The sequence below is a fragment of the Eleginops maclovinus genome, chromosome 16 (genome assembly GCF_036324505.1).
Source record: "Eleginops maclovinus isolate JMC-PN-2008 ecotype Puerto Natales chromosome 16, JC_Emac_rtc_rv5, whole genome shotgun sequence".
Classification (NCBI taxonomy): domain Eukaryota; kingdom Metazoa; phylum Chordata; class Actinopteri; order Perciformes; family Eleginopidae; genus Eleginops; species Eleginops maclovinus.
In genome coordinates, this window is record NC_086364.1 from 247,342 (window position 1) to 266,452 (window position 19,111).

Sequence of the window (19,111 nt, forward strand, 5' to 3'; positions counted from 1 at the left end):
GAGCTCTTTACTTTTACCCATCATGAGATCGTTCTTGTGTGACACTTGGTAATGAGAGACTTTTTTATAGGCCATCAGTTGGAACTGAACCAGCTGATATTAATTTGCACTGAGGGGCAGGATTGCTTTCTAATTACTGATAGATTTCAGCTGGTGTCTTGGCTTTCATGCCTTTTGTACCTCCCTTTCTTCATGTGTTCAATACTTTTTCCCTGTGTCATTCCATTTTAATACACAACTTAATTTATGGACATTGATGGTTTGATTTCTTTGCATGTGTGGATTGCATGGGTTGTTACCAACATCTGATGAAAATTTCATGTCACCTTTCGAAATATTTTTACTGAGAAAATTGTGACGTGTTCAATACTAATTTTACCCGCTGTATATTACAGTAACATGGATGCAACATGTCAACTTTTAAGATAAATTGCCCTCAGAAATAAAACAAACCCATTAATAGTTTTATAATTTGCATTAAAAAAATGTTTACACTTGAATAATTACCTAAATCAGACAAAGAGAAGAAAGAAAAAGAAACAAAATGAAATTGTATTGACAATAAACGTATAACGATATCTTAGAACTTGGTCAATATCAGAGCTGCCAACATTGTGTTTTAGAAAATAGTAGCAAACCGAGCGGAGCGAGGCAAATTTTTTTTCAAAGCCGGGGGTCCGAGGTCCGCCGAAGCTCCCTGAATGCCCCCTTATTTCATTTTTACTTTATTTATTTATTTATATATTTATCTTTTGTATTCAACTGTTATTCTTTTACTGTAAATTGTATGTATATATAGTTCCCTATTCCTTTTCCTATCACCCTGCTGCTATAACATGTGCAATTCCCTTACAGGATTAATAAAAGTTATCTTATCTTATCAGAAGCCAGAGACTTTACATGCTCTGAGATGCAATCTAGGTCATATTAGGACATGTTTTTCGTGTATAATTTCTCCTTTTCCCTGTACTGTTGCACACAATTAAACACCAACATACACAAAAAAATATTTTTATTAACCGAACAGAATTCATCATGAAACAATACTGAACAATAACACATGAAAAACCTTTACACAGCCTTTTTTTAGAACAGAGTTCAACTCAAGGGAACCTTTGGCTGTGACATGACCATCTCATCAACCTCTCACTTTAGATGGTCATAGGTTGCTGACTTGGCCTTGGCAAGAGTTGTCTTGGAGTACGCCTGCTTGTAGCAGACAGACCCCTTTGCCACCATGAATTGTTTGTGGGTAATGAGGTTACTCAGGGTCTCCATTCCCATACTAGGTCTGAACTCCGTTCTGTTTTTTGTGACAAGACTGAAGATGCGTTCGCAGTCTGCATTGGAATGGAAGATGCAGAGGATAGCCAGCATTACCTTGCAGAGTAAAGGGTACTTGAGATGGCCATTTCCATCCTTCAGCTGACTCATCAGGTGCCACTGTGTGTCTGGTCTGTCACAGCTGGTGATGCTTTCTGGCAGAGCATCGGTTTGGTAGGTCATGAATTGACCCTCAAGCTTGTCCATCTCCTCAGCACTCATCTTCAAGCAGGGGAATCTGCCTGTGAAGTACCTCACAGAATTGAAGTCTGCGCTGTCCCGTGCAGACATGTCAGCCACAGAAGCATTCCTTATCACTGGGTCATCATAGGGAAACTTCTTCACCATGTACTCAACAGCCTTCATGTAGAATGCCCGCACAGCGCTGAAGACCTGGGCAAGCTGCAGCTCCTCAAGCTCAGGGTGATCTCTTATGAAGTCTCTGGTGTTTTGCCCAATGAACAAGGTCTCATTGCTCTTCTGGTTGCTTGGTTCCCTGAATGGTACCTGGTGAACCTTAGCAGCTGCATTGATCACCTGAGGCTTCACAAATCGGTTCAAGAGATTCTTCAGCTGTGTGGTCAAAGTCCTGTGTAGTATTTGTATGCAGGGTTTGTCTAGCTGCAGCAGAGTGTTGGCCTCATCAAATATCGGCAGGACCGCACTTAGAAAGTAGCAGTAAAGATGGAATGTTGGGTCCTGCAGATGTTGACATGCCCTCTGCACTCTCTGTTGTGCCCCTGTCTTGGGCTGAGTGGCTCCAGTGCTAGATGTATTGGGCTGAGTGGGTGCAGTGCTAGATGTCTTGGGCTGAGTGGGTGCAGTGCTAGATGTTTTGGGCTGAGTGGGTGTAGTGGTAGATGTCTTGGGCTGAGTGTGTGCAGCGCTAGATGTCTTGGGCTGAGTGGGTGCAGTGCTAGATGTCTTGGGCTGAGTGGGTGCAGTGCTAGATGTCTTGGGCCGAGTGGGTGCAGCGCTAGATGTTTTGGGCTTTGCCGTTGCAGTCTTGGGCTGTGTGGTTGCAGCTGCTGGTGTTTTCTTTCCCTGACAGAATTTGGCTAGGTTTTGTTGGCGAAAGAGATAGCCTGCCAAATCAAACTGAGAATTGTCCTTGCTGCCGCTACTGTGGGTTGATGTGTCCTTGCTAACACTGTGGGTGGACTTGTCCTTGCTGCTGCTCTGCGTGGTCTTGTCCTTGCTGCTGCTCTGCGTGGTCTTGTCCTTGCTGCTGCTCTGCGTGGTCTTGTCCTTGCTGCTGTGCCCAGACTGTTCTGACTCAAAGTATTGCAGCAATGCAGGCCACTGCTGCAACAACCTGGCGATGCATTTATCTAAAGAGAGCCACCTCGTACTTACATGTTTAACAATCTTTCTCATTTCCACTCCACACAGATCCTGAAATTTCTTCAGTCCCTGTTTCCTCTTGCTGGATTTGTCTAGGTAGAAGTATATGTCCACCAGCAGCTCTTCAATGGACACTGGAAGCTGAGCAGCAGCTTTTTCTGCAGCTAGATGAATTAGATGGCACGGGCATCCCAGCACATATACTGCACTGTTTTTTTTGTTGATGTAGCCTGCCGTGCCAGCTTTGAGTCCCTGCATCACCATGGCATTATCTGCCCCAAAACTCATGCAGTTGTCCCAGGATATGCTACGTTTCTCAAGTTCATTGTCAATGAGTTTGAATATGTTCTGCCCAGTAGATGCCTCATGACACTCTGGCAAAGATAGGAGTACTGTCAGAACACGCCCAAGTCCTCGATCAAAGTACTTCACAACAAGAGGATACAGCTTACAGTCTCCATAGTCAGTGCTCCCATCCGTGGCTAGGGAGTATGGAGCTGTCCTCATTGCCTCCGTGATCACAGACGCATCCTCCTTGGCAAGAGCTCCAACAATGGCGCTGCTCTTTGTGCGACCAGACCCATACTTTCCTGCAATTGCAATCACAAAAATATTGCATTGTATTATCATGATTATACTCTAGATTACACAGAATTGCAGAATTACAATCATGATATTAATCCTCTGTAGAGTAAGTTGGCCTAGGCTATTTTTTTTTCACCTTTACATAAAATGAAAAATGTTTATTAGAATGATACAGTATCAGTAGGCTATAAATTAGCAATGATTAATTTGCAAGATTTAAATCAGATTATCAACCAGGGCAGTACTGTAACTGTTTTATATAGTCTGTACAGATTGTAGAGTGTATTGTGACAGTATACAGATATAAATCTATGCCTATGAATGCTTGAGATGAATTGAGGCTATTTGTCATTTGAGCCTTACCAGCGATTTTCGAGTCCGGAAACATCTTTTTCACCAGTGGCCCGATGTGGTCGGCCACCGCGATCGGGATGTTGTGTTCCACCAGAAAGTCCACAGCGAGCACTTCGGCATTTATGACACTGGTGTCACTGTCAACCGTAAAGAAGCCCGCGATGGGCCTTGTAGCTTCCACTGCCGCCTTGTATGACGTGTGTTTAGCAGTCCTGATGTGCTTTTCAACGTCGTGTCGGCCCCCATGCCTCACGCTAAAATCTGTCTTACACAACATACAGTAAGCGTGGAAGTCGTCCAGCTTCGACCGGGTGATGGTCGGCCATTCTGCGTTATATTCTAGCTTGAAGCGCTGTTCAGAAATTCGCCGCTTTTTCAGCGGAGGACAAGTACGTTCACCATCCATTTTTGATAGACTTCAACTGACAGCTTGCTCCGCGATTTCGCGGGCATAGTGTATTCACGAATTATCATTGGTCCATTAGAAATTAAGATAATAAAAACACAACACATATGTTAAATTATATAATGAAAAAAACCCAGATATTAATATGTTCTACTTATCTGTGCTATAAATGTAATTTTTGTATGATTCCAATGATCTTAAATAATTTTATAACCAAAATAGCTGAATTTGCTCGTGACCTGAGCAGAGGAGACAAGCAACAAAGATGCAAGTGAGGAAAATATTCCCTCCTGTATAATGCCTCCCTGCTGTGTTACAAAGATGCTTGATGGATTTTACCCCGATATATATATGTAACAGTATGTAACCATAATGATTTACCCCGATGAATCTGCCACAAAATACAACAATGCAAATGCAGACGAATGGAAAGCCACCAGTACGTTTAATTATTAGCCAAGATTACATTGATATCCGAGTGTTTCCGAGGGGATTGTTTAATGTCTGTCATCCATTTAACATCATACAACGTCGTTGTGATCACTTTGAACCCAACGATCTTTTTTTTTATGTATTGGTGAGCTGAGTTTGAGAAATTAAACTGTGCAGCTAAAGTTGTGTTTTTTGGTTGCTATAGTTATCTAGTTGCTATGCTAGCTAGCTCAAGAGACTTAAATAACCTAAACGATTTAAATGGAAGCGTTCAATTCGCATGTAATGATAGCTAGTTATCGAGCTGATGTTATAGTTTCCCCGATTTAACTTATTGTATTTCAATGGGTAAAGGTAAAAATCCTCAGGGTGCCTGTGCATCTTCGCATGAAATAATATATTAGCCTACCAGTTATTAACACGAGTTCTCTAGCTACCAACTGCCAACTCGTTGTACCTATCATAGGTGTGTCTGAAGAATGCTGAGATAAAATATGAAAAACAACCAGTAGTCAATGTGCAAGCTGCCAATTGAATTATGTTTTAATAAACTCTATTGACTTCACATATTTTTCACATATCTGACTCTGAAAGCCAGCTACGAGCTCACCGCACGGCACTGGTCTACATGAATAGAATTCTTCATCAACAGCGGGAGCCAAAACAGCATAGCATCCTGGTAACAGTAGTGAGGGTATTACAAAAAAGAAGTACAGCCGATCCTATTGGCTCTTTGTCAACGCAAGGGACGAATCATAAAACGGCTTATATGTGAGCTTTAGGGCTGGTTGGATGTCAACACAGGCACGAGGCTGCCAGCTACACGATTCATTTTTCGATTTGTTGGGTAATGCGTAGGATATTCAAGTCAAGCATAGCGGCGTAATTAGGGCCTGGAAATCGTATCTGCTACGCCAAAATCGTGTATGTTGGCAGCTCTGCAATATGAACGCTTTGTCTTGTCTAACTTACCTATTTTGCCATGAACTTTGTTTCCGATTCTCATATTATTATTTACCAGATTCTTTTCTGTTGTGAATTAATTTAGTTATTATCTTTAACCAATTCCCTAATATATATATTTTTTTATAATTGCTGCTTTTATTACAAGAAATAGGAAAAGGTAGTAATTACTGGATTCTCGTTGAGAGAAATAAAAAACATATTTGACATTTCTCTTCTGGCACATCTATGACTGTGGTGGTGAGCTTTCCTTTGTACGGACTATACATTTGGGGAGTTTCAGGTACAGAATTACAATGTTGCATGTGTAATCTTTCCAGTAGTTTGACCTGGCTGTGTTAATAATACTCATCTTAGTTAGATATTTGGTTTCCACCACAGAGTCAAGCACATCAGTGGGTGGATGTGTTGAAAAGATACATTTTTTCAAAAGCCAGAGAGACAATATGGGAGAATCTGATGAAATGGGATTTGGGTAAGCAATATTACGATGGAAGACGGCTGTTCAAATTTCTTTATAACCAAACATTTGTCCAGATTTACACATGCCCTTAGAAGCCCACAGTTTAAATATATGATCATTTTTGTTACATTTGTTTGGAGGGAGGTGTGGGTCAGTTCCCATTTCTTAAAAAAAATAAAAAATAAGATCTTTATATAGTTTGAATCTGGCAGACTTCCCATCAAACAAGCAGCTACCCATCTATTGCTGTCATTTGTAATACTTGGAGAAAGGCAGAAGTTAATGGTATATCTCCACAATGCAACTCCACCTCTCTCCATTTTGTGTGTGAACTTTCTAGCATCCACACTTTAACACTTTTAAATTGTGCTGCTTGATAGAAAGCTTTCAGGTTTGCCAGATTTAGACCACCATTTCTTTAGGGAGTTTAAGAAGTTGAACCCAGAAATGTAGACCAAAGTGTTATGTTACAAATGTAGAGTACGTGTCCCCAGCACATAGAAACTGCTGGATGCTAAATAGCATATGTTGGGCAATTTGCAGAAAACAGTTAAAGAATGGCTTGGCCGATTCGGACAGTTTTGGAGTGGTCTCGTTATTGAGGACACAGAGTCCATTTCTGAGCAGAAAGTGGCCATATTTGTACTCGGTGGGCTGATTTAATAGTTTTAGAGAACACAATTGTGTTCTTTTTCTGGGGTGTATAAATAGGGTCATAGGTTACAGGTAAGGGAGGAACACAGGTGAAGAGAGCAAACAGTTCTTACTAGACGCAACAGACACCAGAACGAAAGACCGGGCAGAACAACCCAACTCATTCATCACCACAACATTGGTATTGTAAACTCTAACTAAACCTCAACTAAACTGCATCTGCTGACTGGAAAACCATGTTGTTTGTGCCTAGGCTATTTTTTTTTCACCTTTACATAAAATGAAAAATGTTTATTAGAATGATACAGTATCAGTAGGCTATAAATTAGCAATGATTAATTTGCAAGATTGAAATCAGATTATCAACCAGGGCAGTACTGTAACTGTTTTATATAGTCTGTACAGATTGTAGAGTGTATTGTGACAGTATACAGATATAAATCTATGCCTATGAATGCTTGAGATGAATTGAGGCTATTTGTCATTTGAGCCTTACCAGCGATTTTCGAGTCCGGAAACATCTTTTTCACCAGTGGCCCGATGTGGTCGGCCACCGCGATCGGGATGTTGTGTTCCACCAGAAAGTCCACAGCGAGCACTTCGGCATTTATGACACTGGTGTCACTGTCAACCGTAAAGAAGCCCGCGATGGGCCTTGTAGCTTCCACTGCCGCCTTGTATGACGTGTGTTTAGCAGTCCTGATGTGCTTTTCAATGTCGTGTCGGCCCCCATGCCTCACGCTAAAATCTGTCTTACACAACATACAGTAAGCGTGGAAGTCGTCCAGCTTCGACCGGGTGATGGTCGGCCATTCTGCGTTATATTCTAGCTTGAAGCGCTGTTCAGAAATTCGCCGCTTTTTCAGCGGAGGACAAGTACGTTCACCATCCATTTTTGATAGACTTCAACTGACAGCTCGCTCCGCGATTTCGCGGGCATAGTGTATTCACGAATTATCATTGGTCCATTAGAAATTAAGATAATAAAAACACAACACATATGTTAAATTATATAATGAAAAAAACCTAAACTGCATCTGCTGACTGGAAAACCATGTTGTTTGTGTCTGCGTACGATCACTCTCACCCTCATCTGTGTAATAATGGCAAAAGGAAGTAGGACACTGGAACACATTCATTTACCATACACTAGGTTCATCTTCTTGGACAGTTTCTCACTTTCTGTTCCAGTTGCTCAAATCCCAAGAAATGTTTGTGACTTTTCTGATTTAATCTCAGTATTTCAAATCAGCTTTTAGTTCAGAAAACATTACCTGTACCTCAGCAAGAGTCGGCCAATGCCTCACTCTTCTTGACGCTGCTGATTTCTGCGGTTTACCTTCATCTTACAGTATCGGATTTTTTTGCGGTCTAGTTGAGTTGGACATGTTGAGAATGCCAAAGTTTCATGTTGGAAATGTGTAGCAGGCCTCCCCAGCACATAGAATCTGGCAGATACTAACTTGCATATGTTGGGCAGTTTGCACAATTAGCATAAATTGCATCAATGGCATTATAGCTTACAAAAGTAAAAAAAGAAAAAAATTGCCAATTTGGCCAATTTTGGGAGTGGTTTCGGGGGTTCTTGAGGATGCTGAATCAGTTTCTGATATTTTCAGGATAAAAATGCTGTTTGAACCAGCAATTGGCTAAATCTGTACTGATTTTGACTACTAGTAACGTTGCAACCATTGGCTACAGATAACACAAAATGAAAAAGATTGCCTCTACTGTGGCCTTTTTTTTCAAATAAATAAGCAACACGTTCAATCCAAATGAACTCTTTAACTCTTCAAAATCAAAATCTGTTAAAAATGGGCTAAGCATCCTAAATAACCCCAAAAACCACACAAAAATTGCAATTTTTAACTATTGTCCCTAAAAGCTATAACGGTAATTCATGCTAATAAACACAACTTATGATTATTGTGCAAATTGCCAAACATATGCAGGTTGGTATCCAGGAGTTTCTACAGTCTCAACGGGACTCTGGCAGCTAGACTATTGGGTTTATTTGTACGTTATTTAGAAAATTACTTTTTTACAAAGATTAATCTATTTTCCTATTTGTTTGATGGCATGTAGAGCCTGTTTAATCCTCCATATCGTGCCAATTCACCCGGAAGTCCAATTGGCAAAACTAACCCATTTAATTCACAAAACACCGATGATAACTGTTACCCATCAATTCTTGTGGAATGAGCTAGCTAGCCTAATCACTGTGTGGCACCAACCCCAACGGTAAATTAATTAGCTATTATTATTTGAATGGGGGAGTAATGTAAGAATTATATAAAGTGTTGTTTATACATGATACTTTGGGCAGTTTCATATGAAACTTAAATGCATACATACAGTATCTTGTAGGGGCTCCATCTCTCTTAAAGCTAAGGGATATTTGGCCTTGCACCTGCAAGTTTGTATGAAGAGAGTCTATTCTCTTTGTTCCAGTAGAACAAACCTGGTGGCTGTCTAGCAGGTATATTTTTATTAGGGAAAACATTTTGAACATTTGTGTGGATTTTCTTGCTGTGGCCAATCTCTGCTTTACTACTGACCTTTTAACCTTTTGGCACTCTGTGTTCCAGCGGAGCACCAGCTGTGGAACAACTCTGTGGGAGCGGTCCTCAAAGTTCAAAGACCACAGGTCCTTCTCCTCCAGAGGGCGCCTGTAGCCCGTCACCATCATCCTGGTAGATACAATGCAAAGGAAACAATTGGCAAAGTAGGGTAATGCCTGGCAAAGGCGGGAGCTTAGGTGACTGGGCCTCATTTATAAAAGTGGCGTACGCTAAAAACATGGCGTATGCTAATTTCTAAGCAATCTTTGCGATTTATAAAAAACAAACTTGGCAGAAATTGTGCAGTCATTGTGTCCCCGGCCCAGGGCACAAACACTCTGCCTGTGTGAGGCTGTTTGTATGGTGTTCTTCAATTTATTTCGGGCCACTTTTTAATTTAACTGACAATACGAGGCAGCAAGCATCACAGTTCCACATTATGTCATTCTTTGTCATATTAATACTGTGTTCAACAAACAATATTATTAACTTGTCTCCACCTTCCAACAACACCTAAGATATCACATGGTGTGAAATGTCGTTTTTAGCTGTTCTGTCGGCATCTTCTTGCACTTATTAATATGCATTTCAAGTTTTCAATATTTTCCCGTAAAATGTTGTAAATGAAGCCACTGGTGCTCAGTCCTTTCTATCCTGTCTGGCTAGTGCCCACTTTTTCACATAACACATGTAAAAACAGTTTTGAAATCACTTACAGATTAACCCATTCAGACCGGATCACGCATCTGTGCGTGTTTATTAAGACTGGATCACGCATCTACGTGTAGTTCCCATTAAGGTCGGCAAACGCGTCTGTGTCATTTTGAGCGGTGTCGTCTTTTTCGAGGCACATAGCCAATTATATTGTAAGAAATAATCAATATATTGAAACGGAACATTAAAAGATAATTCACTGTTTCTGGACGGACCATATTTGTCCAATTCCGGTAGTATTACCGGATGTTGTATTTAGCCTCAGATAGCATAAAGCTAATATTGTATTGTATATATGAGTAGAGGGAGAAGGACGCGTGGAGTTACATACTAAACACACCGCCTCTACCTCTCACTCATTGATGTTCCAATAATACTATTGCGTGTTTAATAACTGATAAACCTCAGAAGGATTGCATAATAGAATATCGTAGGTGAGAGCTTCAGGACATCGCTAACAAGGTGGCGAAGGTGACGTCATAGGAGGACCCAACCCCGACGACGTCAGCCAATAAAAGAATCCGGAGAACCCCATGAGACAAGCGGCCAACAGGATCCAGCCCCCAGCTACCAACCAATGAGAGCATGAGACCGGAGCTCGTCTTATTTTGAAGTTGTTTATTGTATGACCGGAAAGGGGTGGTTCTATAAAACATGTTTGTATTGTGAAATCGATCTCTCATTGTTCCGGACCTACTGATGAGCTCCACTCATTCAGCGGCCTGTGGACGCGTGTACCGGGCTATTGAGCCACAGTTGTGAAACTTTTGTAAAACCAACTGCTGCATCCTTTTATTAAATACTCTTTTTAAAACTTATACGAGGAGCTTCACTTCGTTTTCTTTTGAATCGACTCCTGGGCTTCGAATAAAAGAACATTTCCTACAATATGCACTGTGATTTGCTGAAATACTCTTGGGGTGAGTGACAGAGAGACAGAGGGATTTTTTTCAAATTCATGTGACTAATAAAATGCTTCGCCCTTCATCATATCGATTCACCCGGTTCAGACCCACAGCCAAATTTTGCTATTTTAACATGTAAATTAAGCATTCTGGTGTACTCCCATAAGAAAATAAAGGGAAAAGACAACATTTTCTTATGGTAACAATGGCACATTTATTGACCCATAAACTGGTCAGTTAAAAACATTTTAAATGGGAAAAGCATTCAGGACAGGTAAACAGTAAATCCCATTGGCCAAATTTGGCAACATATCAACATAATAGTATTTTCATTTTTTCATCCTTTTGGCCTGGACAAGCCTTTCAAGGGCCCGTTTTCGCTGCTTGGCAATGTGCCTCTTTCGGGCCACACTATCGTTCTCCACCACCTCTGCCCTATTACTAGCAGCACTGGTAGATGGCTGGCAGCCAAACTCAACCCTCCTTTCTCTGATTACAAGCTGATTTTCCTGTTGTTGGGCTTTGTCCCTAGTTCCAGCTGCACTAATGTTAGAACACAACCTCCTATCTACCTCCCCAAACTTCAAATCATCCCTTCTGAACATTTTCACCCCAGTCTGGTTCCTGGTCTGCAAAGTGTATTTAACAGTCTGCACAGCACTGAGGGTGGAGATCTTCATTGACGTTGATCGTTGATCAATGATGGTCCCCATGACACTGAAGGAAGACTCAACCAGGGCACCATGGAAAATTGAGAGGGCAGCCTTGACTGCCTGACACAGTGCAGGGTACTTCCCTGTATTGAAGACGACGGCCCACCACTTGACAACATCCTCTCCATGCTGAAAACTGGGAAGCGCCTGGTCAACATTGAAACGCAGAATTTCTTGGTCTGTGTCAGCATCTGGTGGCAGCAGGTGACCCATCATCTGTATGAGCTTCCTCAAATATATTCTCTTCATAGCTCTGACCAAAACGACCTGTACTCTCGCTTTGTACACGTTGCCTAGCAACGCCGCGCATGCGCATTATATCCTGCTCCGCTCCGAGTTATAGTAGTAGGCTATTCATGGGAAACGCATGAACAGCACGTTAAGATCTCGGCCAAGTCGTAATTAAAAGCAGTTCATTATTTAAGTTAAGCGGCGGTAACGCCAGTGTTAAACACGGTGTTAAACACGCAAATGCCGGTTGGTGTGCGTACATTACTGAGTGTTTATCGGTCCACGGCCGTAATGAACGTGTCGCATTGGTCCATATGTAATGCGCACGTTCTGTTGTTCCCATTGGCATAGAGCTATTGAACATTAATTTTAACAAAGGATACGGATAACATATAGCCCACGGCAGTTTTGTCATTGTATGTATAGCCTATATTTTTATTATGCTATCATCATTCAACATGTAGAATGAACGTGTAATCTATAGAGTCGATTTACATAGATAATTCACAACCATGAACCTAATCTGGATCTTAAACCTGCCAATTGCCAACAATTGTTACTACATATAAAACATGTTTTCGTTTTTAGATTGCGTGTTTCAAAGGCATCTGCGTCTTGTGTACATAACACAGCGCAATATGAATAATGTCATTTCCAACAGTGAAGCGTTATATGTGCTTACGAACACTTTAAACAAACTCTACACACGGTCGCCAGCGTTTGTAGATTTTGTTCGTAACTGCAAACTTTTCGTAGCTACTAAAAAGTTGATGAAACCGAAATAATTGAACCGAACGGATCACGGATCAATGATGATCCGTTGCACCACTACTAGCTACTCAGTAAACCACACACGGATGTGTATTTGTTCATTACGTGTTCGTTTTCATCCCTCTCATATCTGACCACAATGACATAGCCGCCAGTAATATCAGATAACAGGACGGATTCTGTGGAGATTAGCCTTCACAAACGTATTCTGTTCGCATTGAACGAGGTGACGTAGAACTGGTCTAGCTAGGCTAACTTTAACACAATTCACTGAGGTTAGCTAGCAACCTAACAAGCTGATAAGCTGAAGCATGTTAATACACTTTATTTGGCTAAAATAATTTTACTTCAGCAACGTTAAAATGATACAGCATACAATGTTTTTGCCAGATTAGCTGCTACTAGACTTACCTCAAAACTTGTATCTGTAAGGTATCCCGAAAATTGTCCAGAAGAACCACTCGCTGACGACTGAGCACTCCACTCCAAGAGGGACCGATGGGTAAAAAAACGCGCGCTGTGGTTTATCTTGCTTATGATTGGTCGGTGGTCGTGGAACGCGAGTCATTTGAACAAAGATTTTATTTATTGTGAAGATAGCAAACTTGTTTCTTCCTCATTATACAGTCGGTTATACAGTTTATGGTTCGTCGGTCAGCCCCCCCCCCAAAAAAAAAAACTCTTCGGATCTACACGATTCACGTCAATGACATATTTTGAGTTGAAAACGGCAAATTTCGCCGAAAGGTGCAAACAAGTCAGTCAAGTTGAAAGCCAAAGAAGTAAGCTCGGAAATGCTTTTCATCCCATGTTTTTATCTGCTATAGAGCCTGAGAAATTAAGCTTTTAGTAGGCGTTGAGAAATTTTGAATATTTTTCTGAAAACCCTCATGTGTTGAGAGGGGGTTTACAGAAAAGTACTAAGGCATAAAAAGGCCTTTTTTAGCAGGCGTTTTACGCCTAAATGGGTTAACACTGTCTTTCCTTATGTTATTGCCGTTTCACAGAAACATTTGCATAACCATGGAACACCATTTCTGATATAAAATGTGTGAACACCCTACCTGAGGCCTGTACTACAAACCAGTCCAACAGACCCTGGATATCTCTGAATTGTCTGGCTTAACTAACCCTGACAAACGAGTTCTCGCTAATCGGTTTTACGGCACTGGTTATCAACTCGTTAAGTCAACCCAGGGTTTCTCAGTCCGGTTACAAGTGGGTTCACATGAAAGGGGCGGGGTTGCATCATGTGACCAATAAGTCACATGATGCAACGAAAAGGGTACTGACAGCGGAGCATCATACTACAAGATTGAATAGTAAACTTTAATATTTAATAAATATGAAGAAGTTAAACAGTTTACATCGATGACTTAAACACCTACCTCAAGGATAAAAGAAACATGCTGCTGCAAAGAGCAGGGAGAATGGCAGAAAGAACATAGAATGCCAAAATTAACAGGTTTATAATATCATTGCCCCAACTAAGTTTAGGTTATTAGTTTAGTTGTCAGGGACCTTGTACAAAAAGATCATAAATCTCAAAGAGATAAAAGGCTTTGTACCAGATTATAGCAGTTTGCTAATTTCCATCTGCAGTCCCTGGGTTACGTGGATGTTTGCCGGTGGGTGTGTCTGGCTCTTGGGTTTAACGCGACCAATAACTAATCACATTAATCTCCCGCCCCGGAAACACATACACGAGGTTTGATTGGCTAGCGCATGTACTGGCATATTTGCATACGCAGGATTTGATTGGCTGGCCCTTCTGTAGGCGCTTGAAAAGTTGAAGTTTTCTCAACTTTAACCGCAAGCAAAAGCGAAAGCGAAGCCACGGAACCACAATGCAGTTCGGCAACGCTTGACGTCACCCCATTCAAAGTGAATGGGAACGTGCGTCAACCATCACCGCAACGGAACCGTGTTGATGGGAGAAATGTGTGCATGATTGGTTATCTATTTTGAGGAAAACCTGCTCCTCACGTCTGAGTGGAGCAGCATTGAATGAGCCCCATCAGCCCCATGCTCTACCAGGTGTATATTTTGTGCATTTCCCGTAAGGTTATCGTTCTATAAACAACTTTTTACTGTTATTTTTGATTAATTCATATTAACAGAAAAGAGCATGTATACACATACAGATATCATTTTAAATTAAACTTAAATAAATTCATGGTATATTGTGCATGTACATACACCTGGTAATTTGCAAATACCATACATGCCCAAGCTGATACAGACGTACACCTGCACATACGTACACAAAACTTCATCCTATATACTTATAAACATGCATGCACACAGACTTACATACAGTGGGGCAAAAAAGTATTTAGTCAGCCACCAATTGTGCAAGTTCTCCCATTTAAAAAGATGAGAGAGGCCTTTAATCATAGGTATACCTCAACTATGAGAGACAAAATGAGAAAAAAAAAATCCAGAAAATCACATTGTAGGATTTTTAAATAATTTATTTTCTAATTATTGTGGAAAATAAGTATTTGGTCAATAACAAAAGTTCATCTCAATACTTTGTTATATACCCTTTGTTGGCAATGACAGAGGTCAAACGTTTTCTGTAAGTCTTCACAAGGTTTTCACACACTGTTGCTGGTATTTTGGCCCATTCCTCCATGCAGATCTCCTCTAAAGCAGTGATGTTTTGGGGCTGTCGCTGGGCAACACGGACTTTCAACTCCCTCCACAGATTTTCTATGGGGTTGAGATCTGGAGACTGGCTAGGCCACTCCAGGATCTTGAAATGCTTCTTACGAAGCCACTCCTTCGTTGGCCTGGCGGTTTGTTTGGGATCATTGTCATGCTGAAAGACCCAGCCACGCTTCATCTTCAATGCCCTTGCTGATGGAAGGAGGTTTTCACTCAAAATCTCATGGCCCCATTCATTCTTTCCTTTACACGGATCAGTCGTCCTGGTCCCTTTGCAGAAAAACAGCCCCAAAGCATGATGTTTCCACCCCCATGCTTCACAGTAGGTGTGGTGTTCTTTGGATGCAACTCTGCATTCTTTCTCCTCCAAACACGACGAGTTGAGTTTTTACCAAAAAGTTCTATTTTGGTTTCATCTGACCATATGACATTCTCCCAATCTTCTTCTGGATCATCCAAATGCCCTCTAGCAAACTTCAGACGGGCCTGGACATGTACTGGCTTAAGCAGGGGGACACGTCTGGAACTGCAGGATTTAAGTCCCTGGCGGCGTAGTGTGTTACTGATGGTAGCCTCTGTTACTTTGGTCCCAGCTCTCTGCAGGTCATTCACTAGGTTCTGGGATTTTTGCTCATCGTTCTTGTGATCATTTTGACCCCACGGGGTGAGATCTTGCGTGGAGCCCCAGATCGAGGGAGATTAGCAGTGGTCTTGTATGTTTTCTATTTTCTAATAATTGCTCCCACAGTTGATTTCTTCACACCAAGCTGCTTACCTATTGCAGATTCAGTTTTCCCAGCCTGGTGCAGGTCTACAATTTTGTCTCTGGTCTCCTTTGACAGCTCTTTGCTCTTGGCCATAGTGGAGCTTGGAGTATGACTGTTTGAGGTTGTGGACAGGTGTCTTTTATACTGATAGCGAGTTCAAAAAGGTGCCATTAATACAGGTAACGAGTGGAGGACAGAGGAGCATCTTAAAGAAGAAGTTACAGGTCTGTGAGAGCCAGAAATCTTGCTTGTTTGTAGGTGACCAAATACTTAATTTTACAGAGGAATTTACCAATTAATTCATTAAAAATCCTACAATGTGATTTCCTGGATTTTTTTTTCTCATTCTGTCTCTCATAGTTGAGGTATACCTATGATAAAAAATACAGGCATCTCTCATCTTTTTAAAATGGGAGAACTTGCACAATTGGTGGCGGACTAAATACTTTTTTGCCCCACTGTATGCACACGCGCACGAACGTACGCATGCACAAAGGCATGCACGCACACACATACACACAATATAAGTGTATTCAGTACCCTTATTTCCCTCCCTGGTGAGTGATCTTCAGCAGCAGGTAGGCCGGAAAGCCAAATTCCTTTTTCATGTACAGACATAGGGACCTGAGAATTGTCATTTAACTGGCATAATATGGGGCAACATGGAATCTCCTTATGGAGAATCTGATAAAGATTCAGTGACTTTTACCCAAAAGGACTGTACCTCAGAGCACTCCCAAAACATGTGTGTAAAAGTACCTATGCAACCTTGTGAACATAATTGGCAAAGAGAAGATGGCACTAACTTGATCCGATTGAAGTCCTATGTACAAATCTTAAGTGAATAGTTTGATGATTAGGATTCTTTGAAGCTTGTTTTAGATTATTCCAAATAGTTTTCCAAGCTATTTCGAGAGAATGTACTGGAATGTACGGAGAGCATTATTATTGAAAAGCTGTCCAAGTAGATAGATTCCATTATTTGACTACATTGGGTAGGCTACTGTCCGACCACCAAGCAAAAAATTATGGTTGTGAAATATTGGAGTATGGTAATGCCACTTGATTTTCGATTTAGTCACTAGTTTCCAAGTTATAAGAACATTTGCAATAATAGGACCAAAACACAATTTAGCTTGTTTGAGAAAGACTCTTGCATAAATTAGATCCTGTAGTCTATATGGGTGAACTAATTTTTATTCCATGGAGCGCCAGGATGTGGGATTTGTGGGGTCCAACCAAGATTTTATAGTACGCAGTACAGAAGACCAATAGTATATTTTTAAAATGTGGGACCCCCCATCCTCCAGCTGATTTCTCTTTTTGAAGAGTTGTAAATTTAATCCTTGGTCTTCTGTTGTTCCAGACGAAACTGGTGACTAAACTATGTAATTTATCCCAATAATCAATTTTTTGAATTCAAAGGGAACATAGAGACAATAAAATGTATTTGAGGTAATACCATCATTTTAATGATTGAGATCCTGCCATCAAAAGATATCAGTCTCGACATCCACTTCCCCAAATCTACTTTGATCTTATTTAAAACTGTACTATAATTATTGATAACTGTGGTTTCTAGAGTTGGGAAAGTATCAATTCCAAGATATTTAAATTGATTTAAAACTGGGATATTGAATTGGGTCAAATCATCACCAGAGCTACTTAGAGGTAGAAGAGCAGATTTTTGTCAATTTATTTTGTATCCTGAGAAGCTACTGAAATCGGAAAATAACTTACTGATATGAGTAAGTGACTGCGAGAGTTTACTAATGAAGAGAAGTACGTCATCTGCATAAAGTGATATATCTTGAATGGTGGACTTTATTGTAGTAGGTGCAATATTGGTGGATTGGCGCACTTTCTGAGCCAGAGGCTCTAGGGATAAAACAAATAATAGGGGAGACACAGGGCATCCCTCGCGAGAACCTCTAGAGATTTGAAAATGTGGTGAACAAGTATTGCCTGATAAAACCATTGCACCTGGGTTTGCATAAAGAACTTTAGTTTATTTAATAAATTGTTTGCCGAAGCCCATGTGACCTAATAGGGCCCAGAGATAATCCAATTCTAGTCTGTCAAATGCCTTTTCAGCGTCAAGAGTTAAAATTCTGCATGTAGTAAGACAATGTGGCGAATCTGGAGTGGGATATAGAATATGTAATAATCTCCTTAGATTGTCTGAGCTAAAGCGGCCTTTCACAAAGCCTGTTTGATGACGGTGAATAAGTTTCCCTAGGTATTTGTTAAGGCGATGTGCTTGTACTTTAGCATATATCTTCATGTCTCCATTAATTAATGAAATAGGCCGGTAGCTAGTACATAATGCTGGGTCTTTATGTTTTTTAAGAAGCAATGATATTCATGCTGTATTTGTTTGCTTTAGGAAAGAGCCCTTTCTAATAGAGATATTTATCATTTCCAGAAGCAGGGGACCCAATTCAGACCAAAAATGAATATACATCTCAATGGGAATACCATCTGGGCCAGGAGATTTAGCTAAGTTCATTTCTTGTAATGATTCCCATAATTCATTTAAGGAAATGTCTGCCCCTAAATCTGCTGCTTGTTTCAGATCATTTTCACATGTATAAGTCAGTGAGAAAAGTATTATATCTGTCTTTACTGAAATGTATTTCAGATTTGTAAAGTGTCTTATAGAAACATGAAAAGCTGCATTAATTTCAGCTGGAGTAGTTACTATATTGCCGCCTGGAGATTGTATTGCAGAAATGCATGCCCGTAGCTCATTAAATTGGCAACAGAAGTCATTATTTGAAATTAAAGTAGTGTTGAACCTCCAACGGGATGCTTTTTGTTTAGTAGATGATAGTAGAAATTTTACTTTGATTGCATGGTGGTCGGACAGTGAAGCCAAAATAATATCAGCTGTCCGTACTAATGTGCAAAGTGTCTTGGAGACAAAAATGTAATCTATTCTTGAGTATGATTTATGTCTGTTGGAAAAAAAAAGTATACTCTTTGGCCACTGGATTAAAAAATATCAAAATATCCAACAGGTTGAGATCTAACATACATTGCTGCAAAGCCCTGGAACAGGACAGCTGGGAACTGCTCGCTGAATGACTCGATTTGTCTTATATCGGATTCATTATAGCGTTCATATCTTTGCCAACGATTAAATAATAATCAGAACATTTCATTAACATGTTAGATATTGAAAAAAATGCTTTATCATAGTTAGCTGGAGCATAAGCACTGACAAAAACAATTCTCATATTAAATATTACTACT

At 40.6% G+C, this 19,111-nt stretch overlaps 2 protein-coding genes across 4 annotated transcripts in view; both read right to left on the reverse strand.

Annotated features, from left to right (window-relative positions):
* abcc1 (ATP binding cassette subfamily C member 1 (ABCC1 blood group)) overlaps nucleotides 1-19,111 on the reverse strand; it is a 56,123-nt gene that overhangs the window by 26,099 nt on the left and 10,913 nt on the right. For all 3 annotated transcript variants that reach the window (XM_063903009.1, XM_063903008.1, XM_063903010.1), the window contains exon 7: nucleotides 9,083-9,214. In XM_063903009.1, the coding sequence (XP_063759079.1) occupies nucleotides 9,083-9,214 (132 nt within the window). The remainder of the gene's footprint in view (nucleotides 1-9,082; nucleotides 9,215-19,111) is intronic.
* LOC134877495 (uncharacterized) lies at nucleotides 996-4,787 on the reverse strand. Its single transcript, XM_063903012.1, has 2 exons — nucleotides 3,616-4,787; nucleotides 996-3,257 (listed from the first exon to the last, which is right to left on the reverse strand). Exons 1-2 carry the CDS (start codon nucleotides 4,010-4,012, stop codon nucleotides 1,147-1,149), a joined length of 2,508 nt encoding a protein of 835 aa, XP_063759082.1. The 5' UTR covers nucleotides 4,013-4,787; the 3' UTR covers nucleotides 996-1,146.

Bases quoted from the DNA above. Each gene is read 5' to 3' on its own strand.
- LOC134877495 (XM_063903012.1), bottom strand. From the start codon at position 4,012: ATGGATGGTGAACGTACTTGTCCTCCGCTGAAAAAGCGGCGAATTTCT. The intron at 3,258-3,615 runs GTAAGGCTCAAA...TTGCAATTGCAG, and splicing joins TCCGGACTCGAAAATCGCTG to GAAAGTATGGGTCTGGTCGC.